Below are 25922 nucleotides of genomic sequence, written 5' to 3' on the forward strand. Positions count from 1 at the left end.
CGAACAAGACAAACCGGAATTCATTGATAAGCCTCAGGGCGTATCACTAAAAGACGCATTGGACACAAACGCAATAGAAATAATATTCGCAATGAGAATTTTTTTTTTTTAATATAAATTGTATAACACTCTTTCGTCACTGTTTTGAACTAAATGTGATTTTTTTTGTGATAAACTGACTTCAAAAGACACAAGTAAAAACTTGCTTTACATAATAGAACAAATTTACTCAAAGACTGTTTCACTTGAATGTGACCAATCTACTGCGCAATGGAAATCATTATACGTAATGAAGATTTCAGAAGTTAGTAAATTTTAATTAGTTCTCTTTATCTAGAAATACAAATAAATGTTTTATTGGTAACTTTACTATTATTAATTTGATTGAAAAATTACAATTTAATAATTTATAAAATAGTCTAGCCTCATTTATATGAATGTTACCGAACTACTACAAAATATAAATCTGCATGAGCTATTTGAATTTCAAAAGTGAGCAAATTATTAATTTATAGCTTTTATTTTTAACAATATTATTATTTCGGAATATTTCTAAATTTTATATCTTTCGACTTTCAAGCTCGCTTTAAATAATGACATAATTTTAGTGAATTGTGTTTAATATTACAGGTCTGACGAGCACTGGCAAGCTACAAACGCAATGGAACTATCATATATTATTTTCCAGCTCCGATGTATATTAAAAGATACGTCTTTAAGTTATGAAATATAGCTAGAATATATTTATGTTGCGGTATCTTGTGAAAACATTTATAGAAACAGATTTTGAATCATGCTTGGTGAATGTTTCGTGTGTTTTTAACCAGTACTCGAGTCAGTATGGGATTGAGATTGAAATGAGCTCTTCTTGTGTTACGTGTTTAGGCTCTAATATATATATATATATATATATATATATATATATATATATATATATATATATATATATATATATATATATATATATATATATATATATATATATATAATGCATTTGTTGCAATCATTCCTTTTCGGTTGCTTCAGTAAAGAATGAGAAGATTTACCTCACAAGTGGATGGAAACAGTATGAAATTCACTGTTACTTGTTGTGATGGCGCACTGGGCCGACGAGTTTGTATAGTAGCAGGGAATTGTCAGGCATTTTTCCTTTTTTACTCCATATTAATTCATGATAGAAAATAAAGACTGAATCCAATCAACGTGCATATGTACTAATGCGAGAAGATAACAACTAAAATTTAGATAACCCAGATATCAAAACAGCCTTATAACAGTGATACAGTCGGTACCAATATCAGCGGAGAGGAGCGTACCGATACGTGTGAGTTATCTGAAACTATGTATCAAGATGCTACATCTGATATTGGATCTCTGAATGAAGAGCCGTATTAACGTCCTATTAAGGACTAGGTAATTCTGTTTCGTAGGCATTTTGATGGTCTAATTTTGTTTACATGACTTTGCCCATTTGTGTATACCTTTTTCAGTAACATGGTCATTAACATGTTATATATATATATCGTTATTATACAAAGGAGAAAAAAACATCGTCATTTAATTTCTTCTTCGTAATTTCTTTAGTTTTCGTAGGTGCTATTCAAAGTGACATTGGATAAAATGGCCATGATAGACTGAATGATCATTTGAGTTGGGTACCATGATATATTTTGTACCTCGATTAGTACTACAGATACTGTATTATATCAGAGGCCAATAAATTAGTATTCTGTGGTTGAAACCTTTGTCTTTTTTTCGGGGGGGGGGGGGCAAAATTTGATTAAGGGGGCAAAACTTGAGGGGCTTGTTACTTTTTGCATATAAGATACAGCAATTTTACAGCATATGCAAATGGGGGGTGGGGGTGGCAATTGTCCCTGCTCCAACCCCCAAATGACGTCCCTGTAGGGTAGTGGGGCATTCTGCACTGTCGCCGCCGAGTATGAGCCTCTACTATCTGGCGATATGCTATCCAGATTCGAATAATATTCTGGGCCGACCAGGTTGGCGGACACGTAATGTATTAAGAGCCTAACAAAATATTTAAAAGCACTTGACCACTTAACATTCAAATGTAATTATGACTTGCTAAGCTCAATCTATGTTTTGTACGTTATAAAGTAAATTCAGCATGTAGTTCGCAATTCCATGATACCTAAATAGAAGTGATCGTTTTTGAAGAAGAAAAAGTGGAACTTATAACTCCATCAACATGCTCCCCCATATTAATATGTCTTGCAGAAATGTTGGTGTGAATGGAGTATCCTTGTTTCCTTAGAATATACCTGACAAAAACACTTTTCAATAAAGTGAGTTGCGTTGTTACGAGATTACACGAATATCTATCGAAAACCGAAAGCGATCGAATAATGATGCCTCAAATTAGGTGATCATGTGGCAAAGTAAATATCGATTGAAAACTACGCTGTTCTTAAATACAGGATCATTGATTCATTTTTTCGGCGTATTAAAGTTAAGCACTGTGTCAATTGCTGTTTCTAAAGACAATTATTCTGCTTGTCGATATTAGGCAGGCTGGGTTCGATACGACATCGCTGAATTTTGATATTTTATGTTTAAAGCTCATAACAAATGTTGCTACCACGTGGTTTTACCAAAATCCATGTCTAGGATAGGGAATGATTTCATGGAAGTCACAATGATTAAATGATATTTCATCGCTAACAAATAGCGGAAACAACGCTTTTTTGTTCTTGTTGTTGTTATTATTATTATTATTATTATTATTATTATTATTATTAGTGATCAGCGTGAGACAAAAAACTGCATCGGCTACACTAAGATTTTAAAATTTTGTTTCAATCATTTACAGAAAGAGTGAAAATAATAATAATAATAATAATAATAATAATGAGGACTTTGTATAGCGCATAATCTTTAGAGGCTCTAAGCGCTTTACAACATTAGACAACACCTATAAGATGTTGTTGTTGTTGTGGGGTTTAACGCCATTTTGCAGCACATGATAGGCTATACATGGCGGCCAGTATTAATGGTGGAGGAAGAACCAGAGAAAACCCCGGAAAGAACCACCGACCCACGAGAAGCTACTGGCAAGCTTTCTCACATACCCACATTGGCTGAATCTTAGACTCGAACCGCCGCAGACAGAGGTGAGATGGCAGTGATCCGTAACGAAGAGCGCTTTAGACCACTCGGCCACTCGGGGCCCCCACCTATAAGATAAAAAAAAAAACATATAATAATATGATTACAAAAACAAACACCAGGAAATGAGAAAACATTGAGAGAAAAAAGAGAAAAAAACATGCTGAGAATATTTAAGGTAGGAAACATTATCAGGTCTTTAAGTTTGTTCTTGCAGTCGAAATAAGTGAGTTTTGAGAGCTCTCTTGAATGTGATCACTGTGTCTTTGTGTCTAAGTTCAGTGGGCAATTCATTCCACGTTGCTGGGCCCTGGTATGCAAAAGAACGCTGTCCATATGACTTTATTTTCATAGTGGGAATAATGAGTATACGATTGTCAGAAGAGGAGCGTAAGTATCTTGCTGGTGTGTACACATGGGTGAGGTCGGATAGGTATGTTGGACTAGAGTCCGACAGTGAAACGTAGCACAGAGAACAAATTTTGTGTTTGATCCTAGATCGAATGGATAGCCAGTGTAGGGTACAGAGCAGTGAGGAGGTGTGCTCTGATCGTGTTACTCTAAGTATGATCCGAGCAGCTGTATTTTGAACTTTTTGAAGTTTCTGGAGCAGATATCGAGATGAACCAGACAGAACTGAGTTACAATAGTCCAGTCTTGAAAGTACTAATGAACACACAAGTGTTTTAGTGGCATCAACTGAAAGATATTTGCGAACTGAGCTGATGCGTCTCAGCTCAAGATATGCAGTTTTGCATATGTTCATGACATGTTGGTACAATGTGAGACTACTGTCCAGAGTAACACCTAGGTTTCGTACTGATTATGGGAATTTAATGTTGGTGTTGCTGATATTTATTGTTTGAGGTAAAAGACGTGAATGAGAAAGTCTTTGTGTTGTGATCAGAATGGCCTTAGTTTTATCATCATTCATCTGCAGCTTGTTCCATGTCATCCATGATTTCACATCAGAAATGCACCTCTCTACACCTTGGACAATAGCATCAACTTCGGTTGGTTGGCTAGATTTGTATGTTTGGGTGTAATCAGCGTACAATTGGTGAGACACTGGATGATGATTTATGACACTTGAGAGCGACTAAGTGTACAAAATGAAAAGAACAGGTCCAAGAACAGACACCTGTGGAACACTACAACATAGATCAACTGGGCTGGAGTGTGTTCCATTTGCAGATACAATTTGTGTCCTGTTGACCAAGTAGGACTTGAACCACAGTAAGGCTGTATCATGAATGCCAAATACATGCTGGAGACGGTGAAGTAATATATCATGGTCTATTTTGTCAAATGCTGCAGACAAATCAAGAAGGGTGATGACTGTAATCTCTCCGCTATCCAACGCAGAGAGAATGTCATTAACTACTTTTAGAAGAGTAATTTCAGTACTGTGGCAAGGGCAATATGCAGATTGTAAATTGCTAAAATGACTGTTTGAATGTAGATGAGATACAAGTTGGGATAGAACAACCTTTTCTAAGATTTTTTTATATGAATGGGAGATTAGAAACTGGGCCGTAGTTCTTTAAATCGTTGTGGTCTAGTGTTGGTTTCTTCAGCAGAGGCTTTACAATGGCAGTTTTGAAAAATGATGGGAATTCCCCGGGTGAGAGAATGGTACTAATAACATCAGTTAGTGAAGGCAATACTGGATCTAAGCATTCAAGCAGCAGTGATTTTGGAATTGGATCAAGTTCACATGACTTTGGTGCACTCGTCATCAGGACTGAACGTACGAAATCCATAGAGACAGGTTCAAATGCTGCTAATGGTTGCCGCTCAAATTCTGTATCCCAACTGTATGGTGACGACGAGGCAATTGAAATTGTGGTGTCAAGCTTATCTCTAATGGTTTGTACTTTGTCACGGAAGAAATTTGCAAATATGTTCGGAAGGTCGATTGGAGAGAAGGTAGTTGGAAGTGGTGCAGATTTATTCCTTGACATTAGCTTGTTAGTAATCTCGTAGAGCTCTTTGCAGCTGGAACTTTCCATGATCTTAGTACTGTAGTGGGCTTACTTCGCTTTGTGGACTATATTTGTGACATTCGTCTTAGCGGCTTCATAGATTTGCTTATGAATATAGTGAGTCTGGTGGAAAGTCAGAGCCTCTCAGCTTCACGGCGGTCTCTTTTAGCAGTGCGAAGCTGGTCTCTAACACTGCTACACTATGGAGAACACTTTTGAATTGATACTCTGCACTTGGTAGCTGGGGCATGTTTGTCAAGCAATGTTCGCAGGCAGTTATCGAGTTGTTCTGCGGTAGGAGGTAAGCAAGTTGTTAGGTTAGCGTGGATGTCGTACTTAGTATGATTCTATTTATCATACTGAGGTTTCTCTTAGTAACAGATAAAGGTTGAGGGTTATGGACTGATACGTCAAGATGGCATATAATGCAGAGGTGATCTGATGCAAGGTCATGGGATACCAGGGAGGACCGTAGAATGTTATCATCGGGTCTATGAAGAATCCAGTCTAGAATGTGACCATGTTTATTGGTGGGTTGGTTAACTGACTGTTTGAGGTTGAAAACATTAATGGAATCTATGAGTTTTGATGTGTTTGAGTTTCCAGGACAATCAAAGTGAAAGTTGAAATCTCCAAGAATAATCAGGTTGCCACCTAACGAATTTCCATAGTCCAGGAGATTCGGAAACTGCTCCAAAAAGAGAGATTCAGCCAGCTTGTTTTTTTCTACTAGGAGGAGGGCGGTATAGGCAGAAAAAATGGATTGACCTTTACTCCATGACAATTAGTTTAAAAACGAGCCACAAAATAGCCAGTTCCTCTAAAAGTCTCAAATGGCAGTGAAAAATCCACAGTTTGTGGAGATATCATATTTGTTGTCAAGCTGTGTTCATCCCAGTTTCACTTAAATTCTAAACATGGGGCATTAGATGTAGAGTTTGGGCTACTTTGTCGTGTTTAGGGAAAGTCACTTAGTCATTTCCTCGTCACGATATAGCCAATGAAGTGTTGAAAATGCTACTGTCGTAATAACCAATATATACCACCATGTCGGCAAATTCTGCGCGTCAGGTAATTCTGCGAAACGATACAACATTCCTGTAAACATTGGATCACGTGTTGGTTTTTGGTCGAAAATTTTATTTGCATTAAGAAAGAAAGTGATATTCATAAAGTGTGCACAAAATATTTCACATTTTTACCGTAATTGCATATGAAAATGTCATTTCTAAATGTCAACATGAAGACTCACTCCATGACTTTCTTGAACTCTTAACCCCAAAAATCCTATTTACTATGCATCTTTTAGAATCATTTACTATGCATCTTTTAGAATCATATAATAAATAAATTTGATAAAAGATTGAAAAGTATACCTTTAAACAATGCTGCATTTTAATCGAAGTTTCCAAGTTTGAAAAAAAGCTGTCACACGTACAAAATCGTCTGATATCCAAAATGTGAACTTGCAGCTAGAATGAAATTCATAAGAAATTTTCCAGCGTATTGTCTGTTTTTAATTTATTTATTTTTTAATTTTTCTCCATAAACGAGACGTTGTAAATACATTAATAGCTTATTCTTTTAATAAAATGTTGAACTTTAATAATTTTTTTACACGATCAGTTTAGTTTGCTTAATATACCCTGCCATTTATTGGCATTATTCAGTTGAATTTTGTAAGACTAGCTGTAAACCCGACTTAGTTACTCGACCGAAACGCTGACAGAAACAGTACAAAGTAACGTATTTCATTTCCATATTCCGATTATTAAACATTCCATCGTTTCAAAGCAATGCGCAGATTAGGACGACATATTGCGAGTCAAGAAAACACAGGGGTGGTATCCGTTGTGTCCAAAATAAGTATCCTTTTGAACAGAATATTCTCGTGATAATTGCTTCTTTTCAAATGGTAAGCATTGCAGTATTTTATTTTCATCAATCTGTCGAATTTGGTATGCGTTTTGCTTCAATATTGGCGACGGAAACCTTATATGAGAGAGAGAGAGAGAGAGAGAGAGAGAGAGAGCATTACCCAATTTACACAAGTTAATTCAGTTTATTTAGTATTCGTTTACTATTTAGTTTATTTATTAATAAACAAATATTCTTGTTATTCTGCCCTCGCACCTATCCCTGTTTTGAGTATACAATAATACAAATAAGCTTAAATTAACTTTAAAATATAATTAAATATATGGAGATATGTACTATTTTGTGTCTACGATAAAGAGGTAATTGTTATTTCAAATGCTTGGAACGCAGACATGTAATATATCCTCCAACCCCAAATAATGACAATACTGCGTTTGATCTCATATATTTTTAACACGCTTGTTTTGTACTATAAAGGTTTCTCAAGATTAAAAAGAGCTTTGAATTAAACGAAATACATCATTCAAATTCAGTTGCAGATAATACAACGAAATAGTGGCGATGATAGTTATACTTCTTTTGTTAATTTAACAATTTAGCAATTAAACTATTAAACTATAATTAATTAAACTATTAATAGTGATGGTAGTAAATCGTAGAAACATAATTTCACAAGAAATGAGGCTTTAAGGATTCCACATTCAAAATGCATTGCTATGTGTATGGGTGTGTAATTTCTATCTGTGATTATATGATTATATGTACGAGTTTGTAATTTATATATGTAATTGTACGTCTTGTCCTTGTCCTTCTCGTGTCTGTACCACGTCTCTATGTTATTAATCACGAAAGGGGGGAATAAAGATGGAATGACAGAAATGAGGTTTTTAGACAAAAAATTTCAGTGTACGTTGCATATACCTTCCAAAATCTGTATAATGAAAGGTTATGCCAAACTAGCTTAAATCAAGACATTTGGGACAAAAGAGTTTTTAACTTGTCATCATCTATTTCTATTTCACTTTGGGCCTATTGTTCATTAACAAGCTTTTAAGAAAATGTACAAATGCAGAATTTTTACTGTAAAGATAAAATGGCGCTGATATATCACTTTTCCGCATACAACTGTATATGTGTTTGTGTGTGTCTCTGTCTGTCTGAATGTCTGTCGCTCTGTATATTCTTATTTTCTAGTATCAGAACGTGTATTGAACTTTTATAGTTATAATTTTTTGTGTGAACTTGTACTGTTTTTAAATTAAAGTACTGGCTGAATTATCAAAAGAGCATTGATTTTCTGACACACACACACACACATGCAATACTTTTCTTTATACGTCTTTGCTTATGTTCTAACAATAGATGGTTATGCACGTGTATTTTGCACACGAGTGGTCTCAGTCTGTCTAGACTGTTTCAGTATTGAACATGCAGATAAAGTTTGCTATCAATCTGCATCGTGCTGAATAGCTAAAGCCATCTGCAACCACGAGGTCAATTGTACCGATCATACCCGATGTAGATACTTGTTTAAATGAACCGATTCAGCTGTAACCTAATCGGAACATTGCTTGTTCATTTGAGTGAGCTTGTTTCTTTCTTCATTTGAAAATGAAAACCGATAACCCTCATAATTCCCGATGAACCAGTCTATTACCATTTTCAACTTCGAGGGTATTCTTATTGTTGGCTTGCATAAATAGCAGAGTTATTCCGAATAGTGATTTTTTTTTTTTGCGGGCCGAGCTGTGTTCTACTTTGACCTAATTATTTGCTAAAAATATAGTACCATACACACATTTCCACTCTTGACTGTCAGACACAAATTTTCAAATAATTAAAAAATCAAAAATAATAAATAGTATGGTTGCTGCTAAAGGATAACATCAGCATTTCGACTGAGCAAGAAATGTATTTTGTTTATCTTCGCCCGGCAGCAGGTGCTTTTCGAGGGGGGACCTAGCCGGAAGTGAATGATATATATGTCGAGGTCAGCCAATCAACAAGCACGACACAAATGCGTCTACATTCGAGCTGCTTAGCGAGCCAAATATCAATTACCGACATCGAGAAAGTTCAATTTTGGCTCGTTTGAATCATTCATTTTTAATTAAGGAATACTTAAAGAAAGGTAAGTGTGAGTGGATGCATGTTAACACTAGAACACTGTTTAAACTTCTCCTGATTCAAAATTGTTGACTCCGATGTTACGAGTAGGCCCCCCCCCACTCTTTTCTCTTCCACCTTTCGTCTTGTTTGATTTCGTTCGTTTTCCTTGTATGGTTGATTGAAACAATAATGTTTTTCCTTATTTTGAAAATAGGCAATGTAGCTCCGACAAAATATATATAACTGCCAAGTTTCATTCATGTTTTACGGACTTGTCTATTTTACCTTTCGAGCCGATCCCCCCCCCCCGACAACAATCTCTCGAATTCAGACTTTCGTCCAGATGAAGAATTAATTTACGACGATTACTAATGAATGTCTTACTTCGCACTAAAACGACAAGCTTCCGCGCCAACAATTTCGTTTTAACGTTTAAAATCGGTGAAATTCATTCGCTGAAACGACGTATGTTCCTTTTTGTTATGTTTGAGGTTGTTAGAGAAAACAGTGCATTACTCTCAATGGAACGTGCAGTAAAATAATATTGCCATGTTTAGCAAAATTTATATTTGAAATAAGCCTGTTTTAACTCAACGGTTCCTCTGATTTCTTTCATTTGCTGCATGTCTTATGCTTCTTTGTTGAATGCTTGTCACAATTTGGTATACCACAGTATTGTTATGATCTTGTTTTTGTACCACTAGATATTTGCTGAAAAAATATAACACTTTGTGACAGACCATCTGTATACACACTATTAACATAGGATACTTTGGTAGGAGCTGTCATTCTGTGTGTGTGTGCGTTTTGGATTTTTAATGTAGCTTTAACAATTTTTCAGTCATATCGCTACAATGTCTCCACTGTGGCAGTTTATAGTGATGTCTAGCCCTGGGGTAGCATGCCGCATACATGTAGCATGATGTCCCAACCAGTCACATTATCCTTACACCAGGCTGACCAGTCCTAACATTAACCTCTTAATTTTAGAAAAAAGGAATTGAAGGAGACAAAACATTTAGACAGAACAAATTAAGACTGAGGTAAAAACTTTGTATACTCTTCAGAGGTCTCGCTAGGATTTTAAAACTAGGAGTCCAGGATTCCAAATTTGGTAAAAATAGGAGTCCCGCCATCAAATGTTGCTGTCCCTTCTTTCCTACAGAATCAACACAGACGTGAGACCATCTGTGTTTAGATGGAGAGGTTTTCGTAACATAATCACTCACTTTAATATAGCTTCATTACAACGGCCCATTGACAGGATTGAAAATTTAGGGTTTATTTATTTGTCTATGTCCGTGTAGTAATTTTAGGCAATGGTTAAATAGTATCTGATTTGCTGTTTTTCCCCCATATTTTCACAAATACATGTCAAGTCAGAAAAGAGATTAGGCCTTAAAGCGCATCTCACGAATTCCACAACATAGCATTGTTTTATATGTTTCTGACCTACATAATTTGCAGTTTAAAGTTTAATCTTTAATAAAATAATACCTTGTCTTTGCTTTCAATGATTTGTATATTTTTCTGAAAATATTTGCCTGATGATTTACAAAAATGGACAATCTAATAAACTGGTACATCCCAGACTTAATGAAGTCTGCCATTAAGTCCCGTAAGGCCTACTGGTTCACTTACAGTTTCAAACTATTTTTTTATAACGAAATAATGTACAAGAGGCAGTTAATATATATCCAGATCACCGATTCTCTTAAATAGCTCTTGTTCGTCCATCAGAGTGTTACTGAATTTTGCCAGTCCAAGTAAGGACTTATTCTAAACACTAAGCTAGGCATCACATACTTTCTTACACATAGGTAGTGTCCTATCCGAACTATAAATTCTAGCAGCTTTAGCACTTTTCTGAATCTCGTTACAATCTTCGTAAGTTTGCCATTTAACCACAGCATACTTATCCAAATTTACAAATGGCATTTTGTCTAAGTCTCAACATGTCTTGATTCTCGTGCAATACTTATTCGGATACATTCGGAAATGAAAACAATAACGAAAGCTAAAGTTGTTTATTTGATGTACTTTTGTAAATGACCACATGTACATCTCTGGGTCTTTCTGACTCGGACTTAAAACACTGTAAATATCAGTACATTTTCCCACATGGGCGCCAGTCAAAGCCTTTGAACTTGCCGCCCAGCTGATTAACATGCCTGTTAATGCCTTAATCATATGATATTGCTTCTTATTTCCTTTGTATGCAAAATAAGCTTTTTGTCCTTTTTGTTTTCATCTTTACAAGATATCATCTACACTCTTTCCATATTTAATTAAAGTTACTCCATGATTCCTAGGGCCGTGCAGTTGATCAGTATATCAATACAGCGTAGTACAATCCTGCTGGTGTCCGTACTGCTGTACATTGCAAACACTGGTTTGTGCTGATTTTCTATCAACAGCAGAGATCTCGGAAACACTTAATTACGCGCATTTGGATGCCAGTTTTTTTTATCTGGTACGCAGAAAATCAATGAGACAGGAGTCCTCCATACGTGTGTAATAGGTGTGCAGCAAAATTCAAAGACTTGCCAGTCCTGCTTCAGCCACCTGCTTTGTGGGAAAATGTGTTGATCAATTAGCTGTGCTGATATTTACAACGACAGAATTCAGTGACTGAAAGACCCTTTTGATGTACATACATGTTGCCATTATAAGAGTACATAAAAAAGAACATGAGGTTCATATTGTCCCTTTAAACTTTGGTTTAGAAAATATAGAACCATTTGTCCTATATCCATGAATCCCAGAATGAACACTGAAAAGCTAATTAAAACATGTATGGACAATCAGTTTTTGCATATATGTATAGTGATGTGCTATGAACAGCCAATTACATCTTGTATAAAATTATGTATTATGAACAATTAATTACTTTTCATATATAAACTGTAGTGATGTGGCATGACCAGTCACCTATTTTATATATAGTGAGGTGAAGAGATAAAATGCATATGTTCCAGAGATTGTGGAAAGATTGAGGTGTACTGAACAGTGTTTATGGCAGCAACATGTAAAGTCACATGCTCGTGTAATTAGTTCTTTGATCAAGTTAACAAAGTAAGGCATTAACAGGCATGTTAATCTCCTTATTTATTTAGAGTTGACCTATGCCAATTCACTAATCCCTCTAGGCTAAAAAGATATGTTTTTGGTCAGGCGACCATCCCTGTTTGCCATTGCTGACCCTAACACCCCCCCCATTGTAAAAAATATTATTACAGAAATGCAGAAATTGATCAGTACATCATATTGAGCTGGTTTTGCCCAGTGCTTTGAAGCACTTAGTACATTATATTTATTCCAATCATTCTACTTGCAGTAGGAAACATGCATCATTTTGGGGAGGTCTTCCAGTCACTTGGACTGTTTTTTTTATAGCATGGACACTACACATCTGAGACTTGCTTTAGGCCCTCCCAATAAAGTTTTACATTGAGTGGTTGTAAAATTAAGGTATGCAGGTTATTTTAATTTGGTTTTAAACATTATATATATTTAATGGGGAAAAAAGTGGTAGAGTCACTGGGGATAAACAGGGATGGTTGGCTGACCAGAAACCCATATTTGTCGTTGTTGGCCTTGTATAGATCAGTCAGAATGACCTGTTTGCCGAAAACATCTTTGTTTTCAGATTTTGGCATCTATGATAGCTTTGACATGCAGTAAATTGTTTGCAAGCTTTTTGTCTTGAAGATAGTACTGTTCAAATTCAGTTATCAAAACGCTGAATTTTTTTAGAATTGGAATCAAAAGGGCATAGAGGGTAATGTTTTTGCTGTCATAGGGTTACAGAGTTGCTGTCACAAGGTTATGAAGTTCTTGTCACATATTGGTAATTGTTTGTCAGAGCAATATGAAGTTTCTTTCACAGGGTCCAGAAGTTGTGGACATGTGGTTGCAATCGTGTGTAGATGTTTCTTTAGATCTGAAATTTTGCAAGCTCTGTTGCAACTTCCATATCTACCAGTATGAGTGCAAGTAGAAATTCTTATTTAAAACTGAGTGTTACTTTTACTTAGCATAAAAACATTTTCAAAGTGTCACCATTTCCTTGCCATCATTAGCAGTTGTTTTATTGCATAACATTGATTACTGTATGAACCATGTGCTAAACTTGTCACGATTCATCGATCTAAGTATAAATTAAGTCAGAAATTTTTCATGCTGAAAACAGATGTTGAAAAGTTGAGGAGAAATGATGCACATTTGATGACTTGGTTATATTTCGCTATTCTGGTCGTACACCAAAAGAGCTTATGAGATGGTTTTTCATTTCTGTTGTGCCTGTTAGCACAGATTTATTGTCACTACTGCTTCTAAATGACTTGACATATTGCTATGAAGCTTTAAATACACATTCATCACTTGGTCATGTTGGTCTTAAGTGGAACAGGTTATGCACAGACATCCAATATGGCCACTTCAGCAGCCATCTTGAAGATCTAGTAATGGCTACTCTTTTTGAATGGATGGTCTTATCAACATGGGGTCTTCACTAAATGACTTCGTACAGTGTATAGTTGGTTCCAGGCTAAAATAGTGCTGATCTAATTTGTAATTTGGCTACCACAGCAGCCATCTTGAAAATACTATCACTACAGAAGAATAGATGTTCACATCAGCTTGAAGTTTTTACCAAAAGAATGCTGTTTTGTTGATGCTAAATGAAACTGATGCCAAATCAAATATGGTCATCATGGCTGTGATTATTAAAATCATCTGAATATCAAGCCTTACCGCCATGGGCATTTCACCAGAAGACTTCTCATTATATCAAGTTGGTTCAGATTCTAATAATTCTGATTCCACCACATTGGCCATCTTGAAAATCATTTCAATGGTCCTCCTGAATGCATGGTCATGTCAAAATAGTTTTCATTGAAGTACTTTGTATGATACTAAGGTCATCATAAATAAACATGTTGCCAATCTGATATTCATTATGCCTGCCACTACAGCCATCATGAAAATCATATTATTGCTCTTTCTCCTGATAGAAAGACATACTTACATGGCAATTTTATGAGAAGACTTCTTACAAAGTCTAGTTGGTCATATAAATGAATGGTGCCACTTTTGCAAATTTTATGGCTGCCACTACTGTCATCTTGAGAATCCTGTTATTGCTAGTTTTGTTTTGATGGCTCCCTGTATCACATGGGTTTGTACTAAAAGACATCTGATGCCTAGATTGTCCTAAATGAAAACAATGATGCTCAGACATCTAGTATGGTCACAGCTGTGGCCATCTTTGAAATCTTGTCATTGCTTCTCCTGAATGAATAATCATATCAGCGTCATAACTTATGCCTTGTCATAAATGAACATGATGCCAATCTGACCTCCAATATGGCTGGCATAATGGCCATTTGGAAAATGTGATTATTGCTACTTCTACTTGACAGCTGGTCCTATTGACATTATGCTTTCACCCGAAGACTTCTTATGATGTCTGGAAAATGGTGCGCATCTGATGTACTTTATAACTACCATGGCAAGAAGTTTTAAAATGTTGTTATTGTTATTCGTGATATGGAAAAACACATCAACGTAGGATTTGCACCAAACTACTGCTTTTTATAATGTCATGTTGGTCCCAACTTAAAATGGTTCTGATTTGACATCCAGTATGGCCACCATGGTGACTATCTTGAAAATGTGATAGCTACTCCTTTTAAATGGAAAGTCATATTGATATAGGGTTTTCAGAAGAGTTCTTTAGGGGTCTAGTTGGTCCTAAATGAAATTAGTGTAAGCAGTACATATATATAACATTTAGAACTGAAAGTGGCCTATCCATTGTGTGCCATACTGGAAGTATAGACTCAAAACTGGACCCAGTGGAAAAGGCATGAAACAGTGGAGAAGCTTTGCATACAGGTGACCATTAAATGATTAGTAAAGTTCTTAGATCATACATGAGGGATAAAGTTTGGAATATCTCTGTTGAGTTGAAGTAAAATATGAGTGTCTAAACAGTAAAAGAAAATTTGCACAGAATTAGTGATGGGATAAGATTTTGAGCTACGTGGGTTAGTTACCGTATGTCAATTGGAAGAAATGGAGTAGGTATTATTGACAGTTTTCCTATTTTGCACATGGTCAGCACAATTGACTGTTGTCAGGTTTTATATGTCATTACTCACTAGTGTTATATATATCTTGTGTAATTAGTTTTTGTTCATGATTGAGGGTTTTGCCTACCAGATTTTTGTCATGATTCTAAGGAGTAAATAAGATGTTTGCTTGAATTTAATTTCAGGAGCTGAAAGTTGGTGAATTTTTCCATTAGAAATTATGTTTTCCAGAATATACTATTGCATCAGGACATTCCAGATTATTGGAACTTAGTATACGATTAGAATTCTAGAACATTTAGGATCACACTGGACAACAAATTTTTACAAAAGTCATGTTACTGAAATAAAATTAGTCAATTCTTATCAATTTTTATGTGCTGAACACGAATATGACAGTCAAATTGCAAAATTGGCTCTAGTTTTTTTGTAATCTGCAAGAAATTAATGTTTACAAAAGAAATGCATTCCAATAGTAAAAGGTCAACTGTAATAGCCTACCTATAAAAAATCAAGTCATTGACTACATCTTAGATTTCTTCGCCTGTCTCTTGTACAGCTGTTCGGGAGCATCTCTGAGGAGTGTCCAGCAGTAGTCAGCCAGCATTGTAGTGGACCATTTTCCCTGGTATCTTTGTTCCATTGTTGCGATATCTTGATGAAAACGTTCGCCGTGTTCATCACTAACAATACCACAGTTGCTAGGAAAGAAATCCAAATGGGAATGAAGGAAGTGAATCTTTAGAGACATATTGCAGCCAAGTTTCTTATACTTCATCAACATGTCTTCTACTAGTTCCTTATAGTTTTCTGCCCTAACATTTCCGAGGAAGTTTGTAGAAACTAGGCGAAAAGCATTCCATGCTTGTTTCGCGTCACCTTCCAGCAAGTTGTTGAACCGGTCATCTTTGAAAAGCTCTCGAATCTGAGGACCCACAAAAACTCCCTCTTTAATCTTTGCTTCGCTGAGTCGAGGGAATTTTTCATGCAGGTATCGGAATGCTGGCAAAGTCCGGTCAATGGCTTTCACGAAGTTCTTCATCAAACCTAGTTTGATGTGAAGGGGTGGTAGCAAGATTTTCTGAGCCTCAACCAGAGCTGGGTGTTGGATATTCTTCTCTCCAATGGCTACATTCTGCCTGTGAGTCCATTCCTTCCTCATGTAGTGCATTTCCCTTGCTCGGCTATCCCACTCGCATAAGAAAGACATGTATTTTGTATATCCTTGCTGCAGTCCCATTAAAAGGGCAACTACCTTCAAATCACCACAGAGGTGCCAGCTGTACTTGTTATACTCAATGGAATTCAGTAGCTGCCTTAAGTTATCGTATGTCTCTTTCATGTGGACAGCATACGCTACTGGAATAGATGGAAGAATGTTTCCATTGTGCAAAAGCACAGCCTTGAGACTCAGTTTCGAAGAGTCCACAAATAGTCTCCATTCTTGTGGGTCATGAGTGATTTTTAAAGCATTCATGAGGCCCTCAATATCGGAACAGAATATCAGATTACTTTCCTTTCTGAAGAAAGGCTCCAATTGCTGGTGGCGCTTTCGATATGCAGTAATTGTGACATCTTCTTCTAGAAGATTCCATTGTTGGAGTCTTGATCCTAGCAATTCTGCCTTGTTCTTTGATAAGTCCAAATCACGAATCAGGTCATTTAGTTCTTCCTGTGTTATTCTTTGTGGGGTTGATGATGCACCACAGTGAAAATCTGGATCACTGCATGCTGATGGATCAGGAGAAGAACAGGTCGACTCACCTTTGTCTTCGTCAGATGAATCAAGAGAATATTCTGCTGGAGGTTCTGGAATAGGAAGTCCCTCACCATGTGGAACTGGTCTCAATGCAGACGGAATGTTTGGGTAGACTATTCTCGACTTCTTTCGCTTCGTTATTCCGCCGGAAAGAGGAGGAACCAAGCAGAAGTAACAGTCATTTAGGTGGTTGCTTGGCTGTCTCCACACCATTGGGACTGCAAACGGCATTGATGACCTTTTGCAATTCAACCACTGTGAAAGCTGTGTTGTACATGTAGCACAGCATATATGCGGAGCCCAAGGCTTGTCTTGGTCACCAACCTTGCATCCGAAGTAAAGATGATATGCCTTCTTCACTTGAGAATTGATACTTTTCTTCTGGTTGGCAAATGTCACTTCCCCACAAATATAGCAAACATTGTCCGCGGTATTAACACACTTTCGAGGCATTACTGTTCTTTATTGTACGTAAATGGATAAAATAATAAGTTTTATGTAACAGTAGCTTGAACTGTCTCGCACAACGTCTAAAATATTTTAAATGCTGAACCTATCTGATTGGGCTTTATATAGTACACTGCTTACGTCAGCTTCAGCAGCCGCCTGGCATTAGTATAATAGGCCTACACATGTATAGTACACTGCTGACGTCAACTTACTTCAGCAGCCGCATGGCATTAGTATTGCATTGCATCAGAAAATGATGCAATCAACTGTGGATGATGTGAGCATGATGGTATTATGCAATGTTACATCATTATTCCGGATGTTGCTGCAGTCCTACTGGAGAAATTTACACAGTGAAACATAGAAAATGAGGTATATGAATATCTTCAAAACGAGAGCCAATACAAATTTTTCACGGTTATATTCGTGTTCGGCACACCAAAATACTACAGATTAGGGCCTTTTCAAGTCAGTAATGATTTCACTGTTGACCAGTGTCATTGTTAATTTAATTCATAATACTGCAAAAAGAATTTGTTGGAATTTTCCCTTTGAGTAAGGAAATAAATTGTTTTTTTACTATACTTGTTGGTTTGGCTTTTTTCTGTTACATAATTTAAGTCCACTGATTTGATAAATGCATATTCAAATATAGCTTTTCCTTATCAAATGCTTGGTTATCAGTGTCAGTTCTTATTGTGAGTACAACAATACGTTTTAATAGTATGTCACAGTGATGTTTCAGAATATTTATGCAATAAAGTAAAGGAAAAAAAGCAAATTAAGTGATTTTCGACCAGTAAAGTAATAATGGTTTTAGTTATGGGGTATGTTTTTATGTGTATTTATTATCCATCTGCTGGACACTATTAGACTGGTTCCCTTCTTCAAGAAGAGAAAGTTAGTTTCACTGACAAAAAACATTATGTTATAGTGTAGACTGTCAAACTGACAAAGATTGATAGTTTGGCTAGATTGACTACACTGCTTAAAGCTTGCAACCTCCTATTTAACAGTGCAATAAATAGTAGCTAGTCATATGACTTGCAGCACATTCAAAGAGAGAAGTGAATCACAAACATGTTGTTGACTTTTCCATATAAAGAATAAAGACATTGCAACTTAAAGTGTGAGGGAAAAAAGAATATAATAAAGACTATTGCAGAATAAAGGTAGTGCAATGGAAACATAAATTTCAGAATTATAACACTGATAGACATGAATTGATTCTCTTTTAGTCATGGCTTTATGTTGCGAATTCTGATTGCTAATCAAAACATTGCTGTTAAAATAGAACACATCAGCAACGGGTAGTTTATATATACTACAATATACTCACCAGCTCAAAAGCAGTACTACAGTGTACTCACAGCTCAAAAGCACACAAGTAAAATTGGATCCTGTACAAAACTTTGAGAAACTTTTGATTTATCTACATCAGGTCAAAAACTATTTTGCTCATACAGTGGTATCATTATGTGCCGTGATCCATGGATTTACCCCAGCAGCTTTGCTGCTAGCACCCGCCTATATTCAGTAAATGTTTTTGAAGACAAAAAATATAAAAACGCTCTCCCATTTTTGTGGAAAACCCTTGTAAAATTTTTGAACACACTTATACAATCCATCATTAATCTTAACATTTCACCTTGACTCAGAGGAGTGAAATCAAAAATAAAATTTACATTGAAAATTTTGCATTCCATTGTGAGAAATTTCTAAACAATGAAAAGTAAGGATATAAACTTGTATGTAATCATGGCATAAATAGTTAAAATTGCTCAAAGTCTGACTATGCCCATTTAGAAAATATCATTAGCCCAATATCCCTGAATCCTGGAGTGAACCCTACACTTTCTGCATCCTTGTGATAAAATAACAGCTGAAGAAACATTGATCAGTTTAAATTGGATCCACCTTGCATGCAAAAGATTGTGGGTTTCAAACCCGGCAGAGTCATACCAAAGAGATTTTTAAATGGTTCTAGCAGCTGTCTCACTTGGCGCTCAGCATTAAGGGGTTAGTTTTAGGATTGGTTGTCAGATATTGTAATGGGGTTGGATATCATGCTACATTTCTGCTGCATGATACCCAAGTGCTAGACATCACTATAAACTGGCACACTGCAGACATCATAGGGATATGACTAAAAAATTTCTAAAGCTACGTTAAAAATCCAAATCACGCTCAAACACACATTTAATTTGGGCAATCTTGACTGTCAGATCTGTATGACTTGGTCAACTTCTGGAATAGATGCTTGGCCTGAAGCAATGTATATTTAGCAATCATAGTTTCTAAAATTCTAATGGGGATAATAATTTATTTTGTTAAAGAACTAATTGTTATTAGGTATCTTTCATGTACATGTACTATATACTGTTTTTTTTGCTCAAATGCTGTTTCATACATACATGTACTTCCATCAGCAAGAACAGAAAGGAATTTACTGGAATTGAGACTTGGCATAAATTCGTCTTGCCAGACTATTCAGTTCATTAAATAATATGGACACTTAATGCCAGAAAGGTGCCATTCAGTGATTCCATTGCATTGTCTTGGTGGATTGAAATCAAAGGGTGATCCTCTCTGGGTTGAGTAAACACAAGGTTGTTTAGAAGACTGCTATTTAATCGAAATTAATAATTAATCATTTATTTTGTTTGAAGTAATTGATTAACCGATAAAAGTAGTATATGCCAAATCATCTGAATAATATCGAATGTAGTCCTCATGTGGACACCAGCTGCAAATGTGGACGGTCCAAAGTGACTGAGCTGGAAGAGATGGGACTTTCCTGGGGTGAGGTACAAATCATTGCTCAAGATTGATCAAGATGGCAGTAGATAGTTGCAGCCTTATGACCCAGATGGGACAAAGAGGACTAGCAAACTAACCTCTTAATTCTGAATTGAATATTTGAATGTCATATAAACCTAGCATCTTATTTTGGAGAAAGGTTTATGTCAGCTTTTTTACCAAATCCTTTCCTTCCTTCCAAAATTTAGATTGCAGAAATGGTAAAATTTATGGTCAACAGCGAGATATGAGCTTTAAAGTGTGAACATTTGTGCTTGCCTGACTTGTTTTGTCATAGGAGAAAAAACACTTGCCTTGGACTAATACTTGATAGGCTTCAAAAATGAATAGTCCGTGACATCAGCCTAGGATATTTGATCAGTTTTGCCCCAGAAGGTATTTCTGATCCAGTGGAGGCTACTGGCAAGCTTTCTCATACCCACGTATGTCACATAAGTAGAGGTGAGGTATGTGATTCATCTGTAAAGGCATGCGTCTTAGACCACTCTGCCATCTGGGTCCACCTAACAAGAAAATCAAGTACATGAGGCAAGATTATAATTTTCAGCATGTTGATACTGGTACATAGTATTTTACATAGCTTAGGAAAGGAAAACTCAGGCATGGATACATTATACACATAAAGGATGAAGTGAATCTTCATGATCATGTCTCTGTCAGTTTGAATGAGAGGATTCACCTTCTTTGCTGATGATTCCAGTGTGTGCATGTGTTTGTATGTGACAGAGAGAGAGTGAGGTTATGTAATCGACGGATATTGCTTAGTGATATAAAAAAAAAAGACTTGTATATTTTTATTGACACAAATGAACCTTGGTATAATCTGGGTTAATGTTTTTGATCAATATGATGCCATGAATATAATCAAATATTGAAATTTGAACTTGGCTGATATTGTTTTCTTAAGACCTGGTAATTTTCTTCATTAAAAGGACATCTGTTTTATCTTTCCTTATCAAAAGATACAAGTGTCATTGATGCTTTTAAAGAAATCTCATACATGGGCATCACACTGTACTTATTTAAATTTTTTCTTACACTGATTTTTATTTGTATACTTATATCTGTTTGTTAAATATATAAGCAGAGCTTTATTATTAATATTATTATTATTATTATTATTATTATTATTATTATTATTATTATTATTATTATTAATGTGATCAGAATTATAAAGTTTTATTGGTGTGATATTGCAAATTGATCAATAAGATTTAAAAAATGTACATGTGCTTTAAGTCATCTCACTGCCAAAAAACATACACCCTGATGTAGAGTTGCATAATGTGACAGTAGATCAGGGTATGTTTATTCTACTGACTGCTTCTGATAAACTACATGATCCAGATCTGTTGACATTTTTCATCTATGCTCAACACAGAAACGTTTGTATGAACAATGAATGAATTCTTTAATATCCTTTTAATTTTTAGCTAACACAGAAACTTGCTTGCGAAAAATGAATGAATTTTTAAAAATCTCTTTCGTCTATAGCCAACATAGAAAATTTTATATGAAATAGGAATTAATTTTTTAATATTGATTTCATCTATTTCATCTTTAGCTGACATAGAAACTTGTGCAAAGCAATAAACAACATTGCAGATTTTGCATATTTTTTTATATTTTAAGTAACCGACCAGTTAAATTATGAATGTTGATATTAATCATAATTATTCTTGAATGATGATACTGGTGCTTACATTAACCATTTTGAGTCCGTATGTGTCTTTTTAATATGAGGATATAAGACAGACTGGCCTAATGCAGGCTTGTGTGATGACTGCAGAGCATGGTGTGGAATTCACAGTTTGAATATTACTGTTTTCTAAAAAGACATCTCCATACCTGAAATTCAGTCAAAATGAATTTTTCGCATTCTGATTTTTTAGAGACAGGTTTTAATTATAATGACTTGTGTTTCCATTATGATCTATATTTTTCAGCATTTTGCAATTGTGAGACTCAACAGTGCTATGAGTGGCCAGAAGGCCCCTCCTGGGGATCCTCACAGGGATGATATTCACCGTGATGGTCCCCCAGTCTCGAGATTTTCTTCCATGGTTGCCTCCAACTCTGGCCCACTGCCCATGGTGGTCACTCAACCTTCTGACATACACAAGTCATTTCATCAGGTACAGCCATGTGAAGAACATGTTTTTTGTTTGTTTTTGCAGCTATATGTATATTATGAATTTGTTGTTTGATAGATGTGTGCCTTAATATCATATTAAGGTCAGAAACAGAAAATTATGGATTCGGTCAGTTTAGCCATATTAGTTGTTTTTCTTGGACAAAACTGCTTCATGAGTTTTAAAGTTACGATATATTCTGGGTGGTACTTGAATGTTACAAGTAGTTGCCAGATTTCACTGTGTAAACAGTGTTTGAAACTGCCATTGGCCCAGCACCGAGGTATTTGCTTTAAGACCCAGCATTTGGCAAAATGACAGTCTTTCTGGCCAGTGGCTAATCTTTGGTTTAAACATTATATTTTAATTGACCTGGCATGTATGTAACAAAAATATAAGCATGTAAATTACATGAAACCTTTTTTATTTTCTTTACTTTTTGGATTTGTTCTATGTATTCATCATTGATCAAATATTTTTTCAAGCACTTGTAGGGGTCAGTTGGTTTCAGAAGATTCACTTGTCCTGCCTACATTTTCACTTGTCCCAGAATTTCAGTCCCTTGCCTAGGTTTGATGAAATGTATGTAATGTAAGTCATGCTAAAAACAAAGCAATCAATTTACAACCTATTTATTTCTTCCGAGGGCTTAATTTTTTTAGTTTTTGTTATTGTCATGGTATCTTATATACATTGTTTCTTTCTCTGATATGGTAATATCAGTGCTTCCATCAGCAAGAAGCATCAAGTTTAAGGCTGTTCTTCTCCAGAAGCACAGACAGCATTTTCATATCAGAAAATGGTTTTCCATGTTGGGCTGTGCTAAAGAGAGCCCTCATTTGATTTATTTTTCATTTCGTTGTCATTTTTTAATTTATGGCCTTACTAGTAGAGTGTTATGCACATGCTTTATGAGATCCACAGCTGTCATGAAACTTGCTTGATTAAATTCTCAGTTCGTTAGTTCCATTGACAAATCAGTGGCATAAAATTTCTAGCCTATGGCGATTTGGGGTATTGTTTACAGTAACTGCAAAACATCTTTTCTTGGGAGTCGATGAATTCAAGTCATTGGTAATCATTAACCCAATGCAGCTGAAAATTTGTCTGTTGGTTGCGTCATATGTTAGATTTTTTGCTGCTTCAGGTGACTGACTTTTGTCTCTTTGTAGAAATGGTTACTTCAGATCTTCTGTCAAGTTTTACCCCTCCATTTTCATATGAAGTTGCCTTCTCTGAATCTTCCTTCTGACCTTACATGCAAAAATAATTTAGTAAACTCATTTTATCTATAGAAAAGAACACCTTATTTGATACCTTCTTCTAAAGTGATCAGAACATGCATTTTGTATGTTTAAATGTAAACACTGCTCAAGTATAACTGTTTTGCTGAGGTTGATCAGTATAATCAAGTAAAAAATTAAAGACATATTTCTGTCATTTAATCTGTTCATGAAGAAAATATATATATATATATATATATATATATATTGATAAAGTGCCTTTCCTGAATTTCATTCCATTGACTGCTAATTAATCCTCCTGGATTCTTTTTGTTTGAAGATTTTTGGTTGGCTGATAATTAATTGCATAGACCAGTATGCAGTCAAGCAGTGATAGAAATCGCGCACAATCATCAATGACCACTAAAGGTCATTATGTCCAGAGGTCATGAATGGTCTGATAAAATGATTAAAGTGTGAAAATTAGCACTTGCCCAACTTATTTTAAAATAGGATTAAAGCACTGTCCTAGACATGTGCCTTGGAAAATTTTACTGGTCTGACTTTATCATGTGCACAAGTAATTCATCACTAGGATTTCACTCAGGGCAAAGCATTTTTATATTTTTAAAAAAAAAGTTTCTTTCATTCTGGTAGTTTTAGTTCTTTGCTGATGCATCCCTAATGTTAACAGCTTTTAAAAACACAAAATAAAGTTTTAGGCCTTTATGTTTGAAATATATGTTTTGCAACATTACTTACATAAAATGTAAATAAAAGTGTTTTGGTGATTTCTTTGAATGGAGTTTTATTTGAAATCACTTATTTCAGTAATCAAAATTTACAATATGCCTGAATACAATTGTTTTTTCGGGGGGTCAACAAGATTCTCAAAACACTGTGTAATAAAACTTATTATGTTTATTGTAGGTAATAAATGCAAGTGTTAAATTTGTTTCAGTTTGTGATTATTTATTGTTATTTATTGTTAGCATAAAGGTTAAAAATGATAATGTCCATTTTATGGATGTCTTACTGCAGCCATAAATCTTTTTTCTGTTTATGGGAATCTGTTTCTACCTTCTAGCACAAAATGATGAACTGTACGATCTTGTAAGTTAAATGTTGTTATTGGGTTGTTGGTTTTTAATAGTACTTTCATCACATGATTAACTTTATCGTGCAGATGATATAAAGGTAAGTGTCTCTCCAAAGGACGCATCAAATTAGCAAACTCAGGCTAATAATAATTTATTGCAGGTAGTGTTGCAATATTTCTCGTATATAATTTTTTGCACACTGAGTCCAATATTTAAAAAAAAAAAACTCATCTGGTCTTTGACACCACCTGGACTACTTGGTAGATTGACATGAAACTTGACACACATTCATCCCATAGTCCTGTTGGTCCTAAATAAAAATAATGCCATATAAGGCTTCCACAGTGGCCATCTTAAAAATATTGTTATGGCTATTCCTGCTGAATTGATGGTCTAATCAACCTAGAATGCTTATGAAAAAACTTGTGATGCCTACTTGGTCTGAATGAAAATGTTACCAGTCTGACATCCAATATTGCCACCCGAGCAGCCATCTTTAAAATCTTGTCACAAATTTTCTTGCATTAATGGTTATATCGACATAGGATTTTCACCGAAAGACAGTGAGCAACACCCACACATATAATGAAGTGATGTAGAATCTGACTGGCAGAAGTGGCATATCCATTTTTATGATCAGAGTTGGTATGTAAGTTTATATCATCAAAACCTATGAATGGTTCCCAGTAGTGCAATCACTCTCATCACAGGCGTTTAATGCCTCATCAAGGAAATGCTGCTTAAGAAAAAGCAAGTAGAGTTTGATTTCAGCATTGAATGGAAATACACTAATCTGAACTGTATGAATCATTTAAAATTTAAAAATAACTGCTGAAAATTTGCCAGCATTCAACTTTTGTTTAAACCTCTCCAAAATTCATTTTTTTTTTTTTAGGAATTAAAGTAGGAAATTAATTTATTTATGAACTCCTCCTTGTTAAGTTGTATGTTTGTAAACTTTGTGGTTATATTATTCCTGTGGCTACCTGCAAGAAAGGTTACCATTCTTGATTGCAGCTCCTGGGGTCCATGTGATGGGGGGGGGGGGGGTCAAGATCAATGTCCAAAAGTTAAATTCAGTCATTGTAAATATCAGCACATTTTCACACCACTCAGTCTCAGTAGCTAGTTAAAGCCTTTGAACTTGCCTTTGATCTTGCCACCTAGCTATTGTGTCATGTTCTTTTGATTTACTTCTATAATGACAGCATGCATTTGGAGGTCTTTCAGCTTCTGAATTCT

At 35.5% G+C, this 25922-nt stretch overlaps 1 protein-coding gene across 1 annotated transcript in view; it reads left to right on the plus strand.

Moving 5' to 3' along the window:
- The first annotated feature begins 8979 nt into the window (after nt 1-8979).
- The window catches only part of LOC149799973 (uncharacterized), an 81075-nt gene continuing 64132 nt past the window's right edge, over nt 8980-25922 (plus strand). The window contains exons 1-2 of the mRNA XM_089959499.1: nt 8980-9123; nt 22172-22360. Coding sequence (XP_089815625.1) covers nt 22202-22360 — 159 coding nt within the window. The 5' untranslated portion in view covers nt 8980-9123; nt 22172-22201. The remainder of the gene's footprint in view (nt 9124-22171; nt 22361-25922) is intronic.

This window comes from Sinohyriopsis cumingii, chromosome 5 (assembly GCF_028554795.1).
Source record: "Sinohyriopsis cumingii isolate HCF-2022 chromosome 5, ASM2855479v2, whole genome shotgun sequence".
Taxonomy (NCBI): domain Eukaryota; kingdom Metazoa; phylum Mollusca; class Bivalvia; order Unionida; family Unionidae; genus Sinohyriopsis; species Sinohyriopsis cumingii.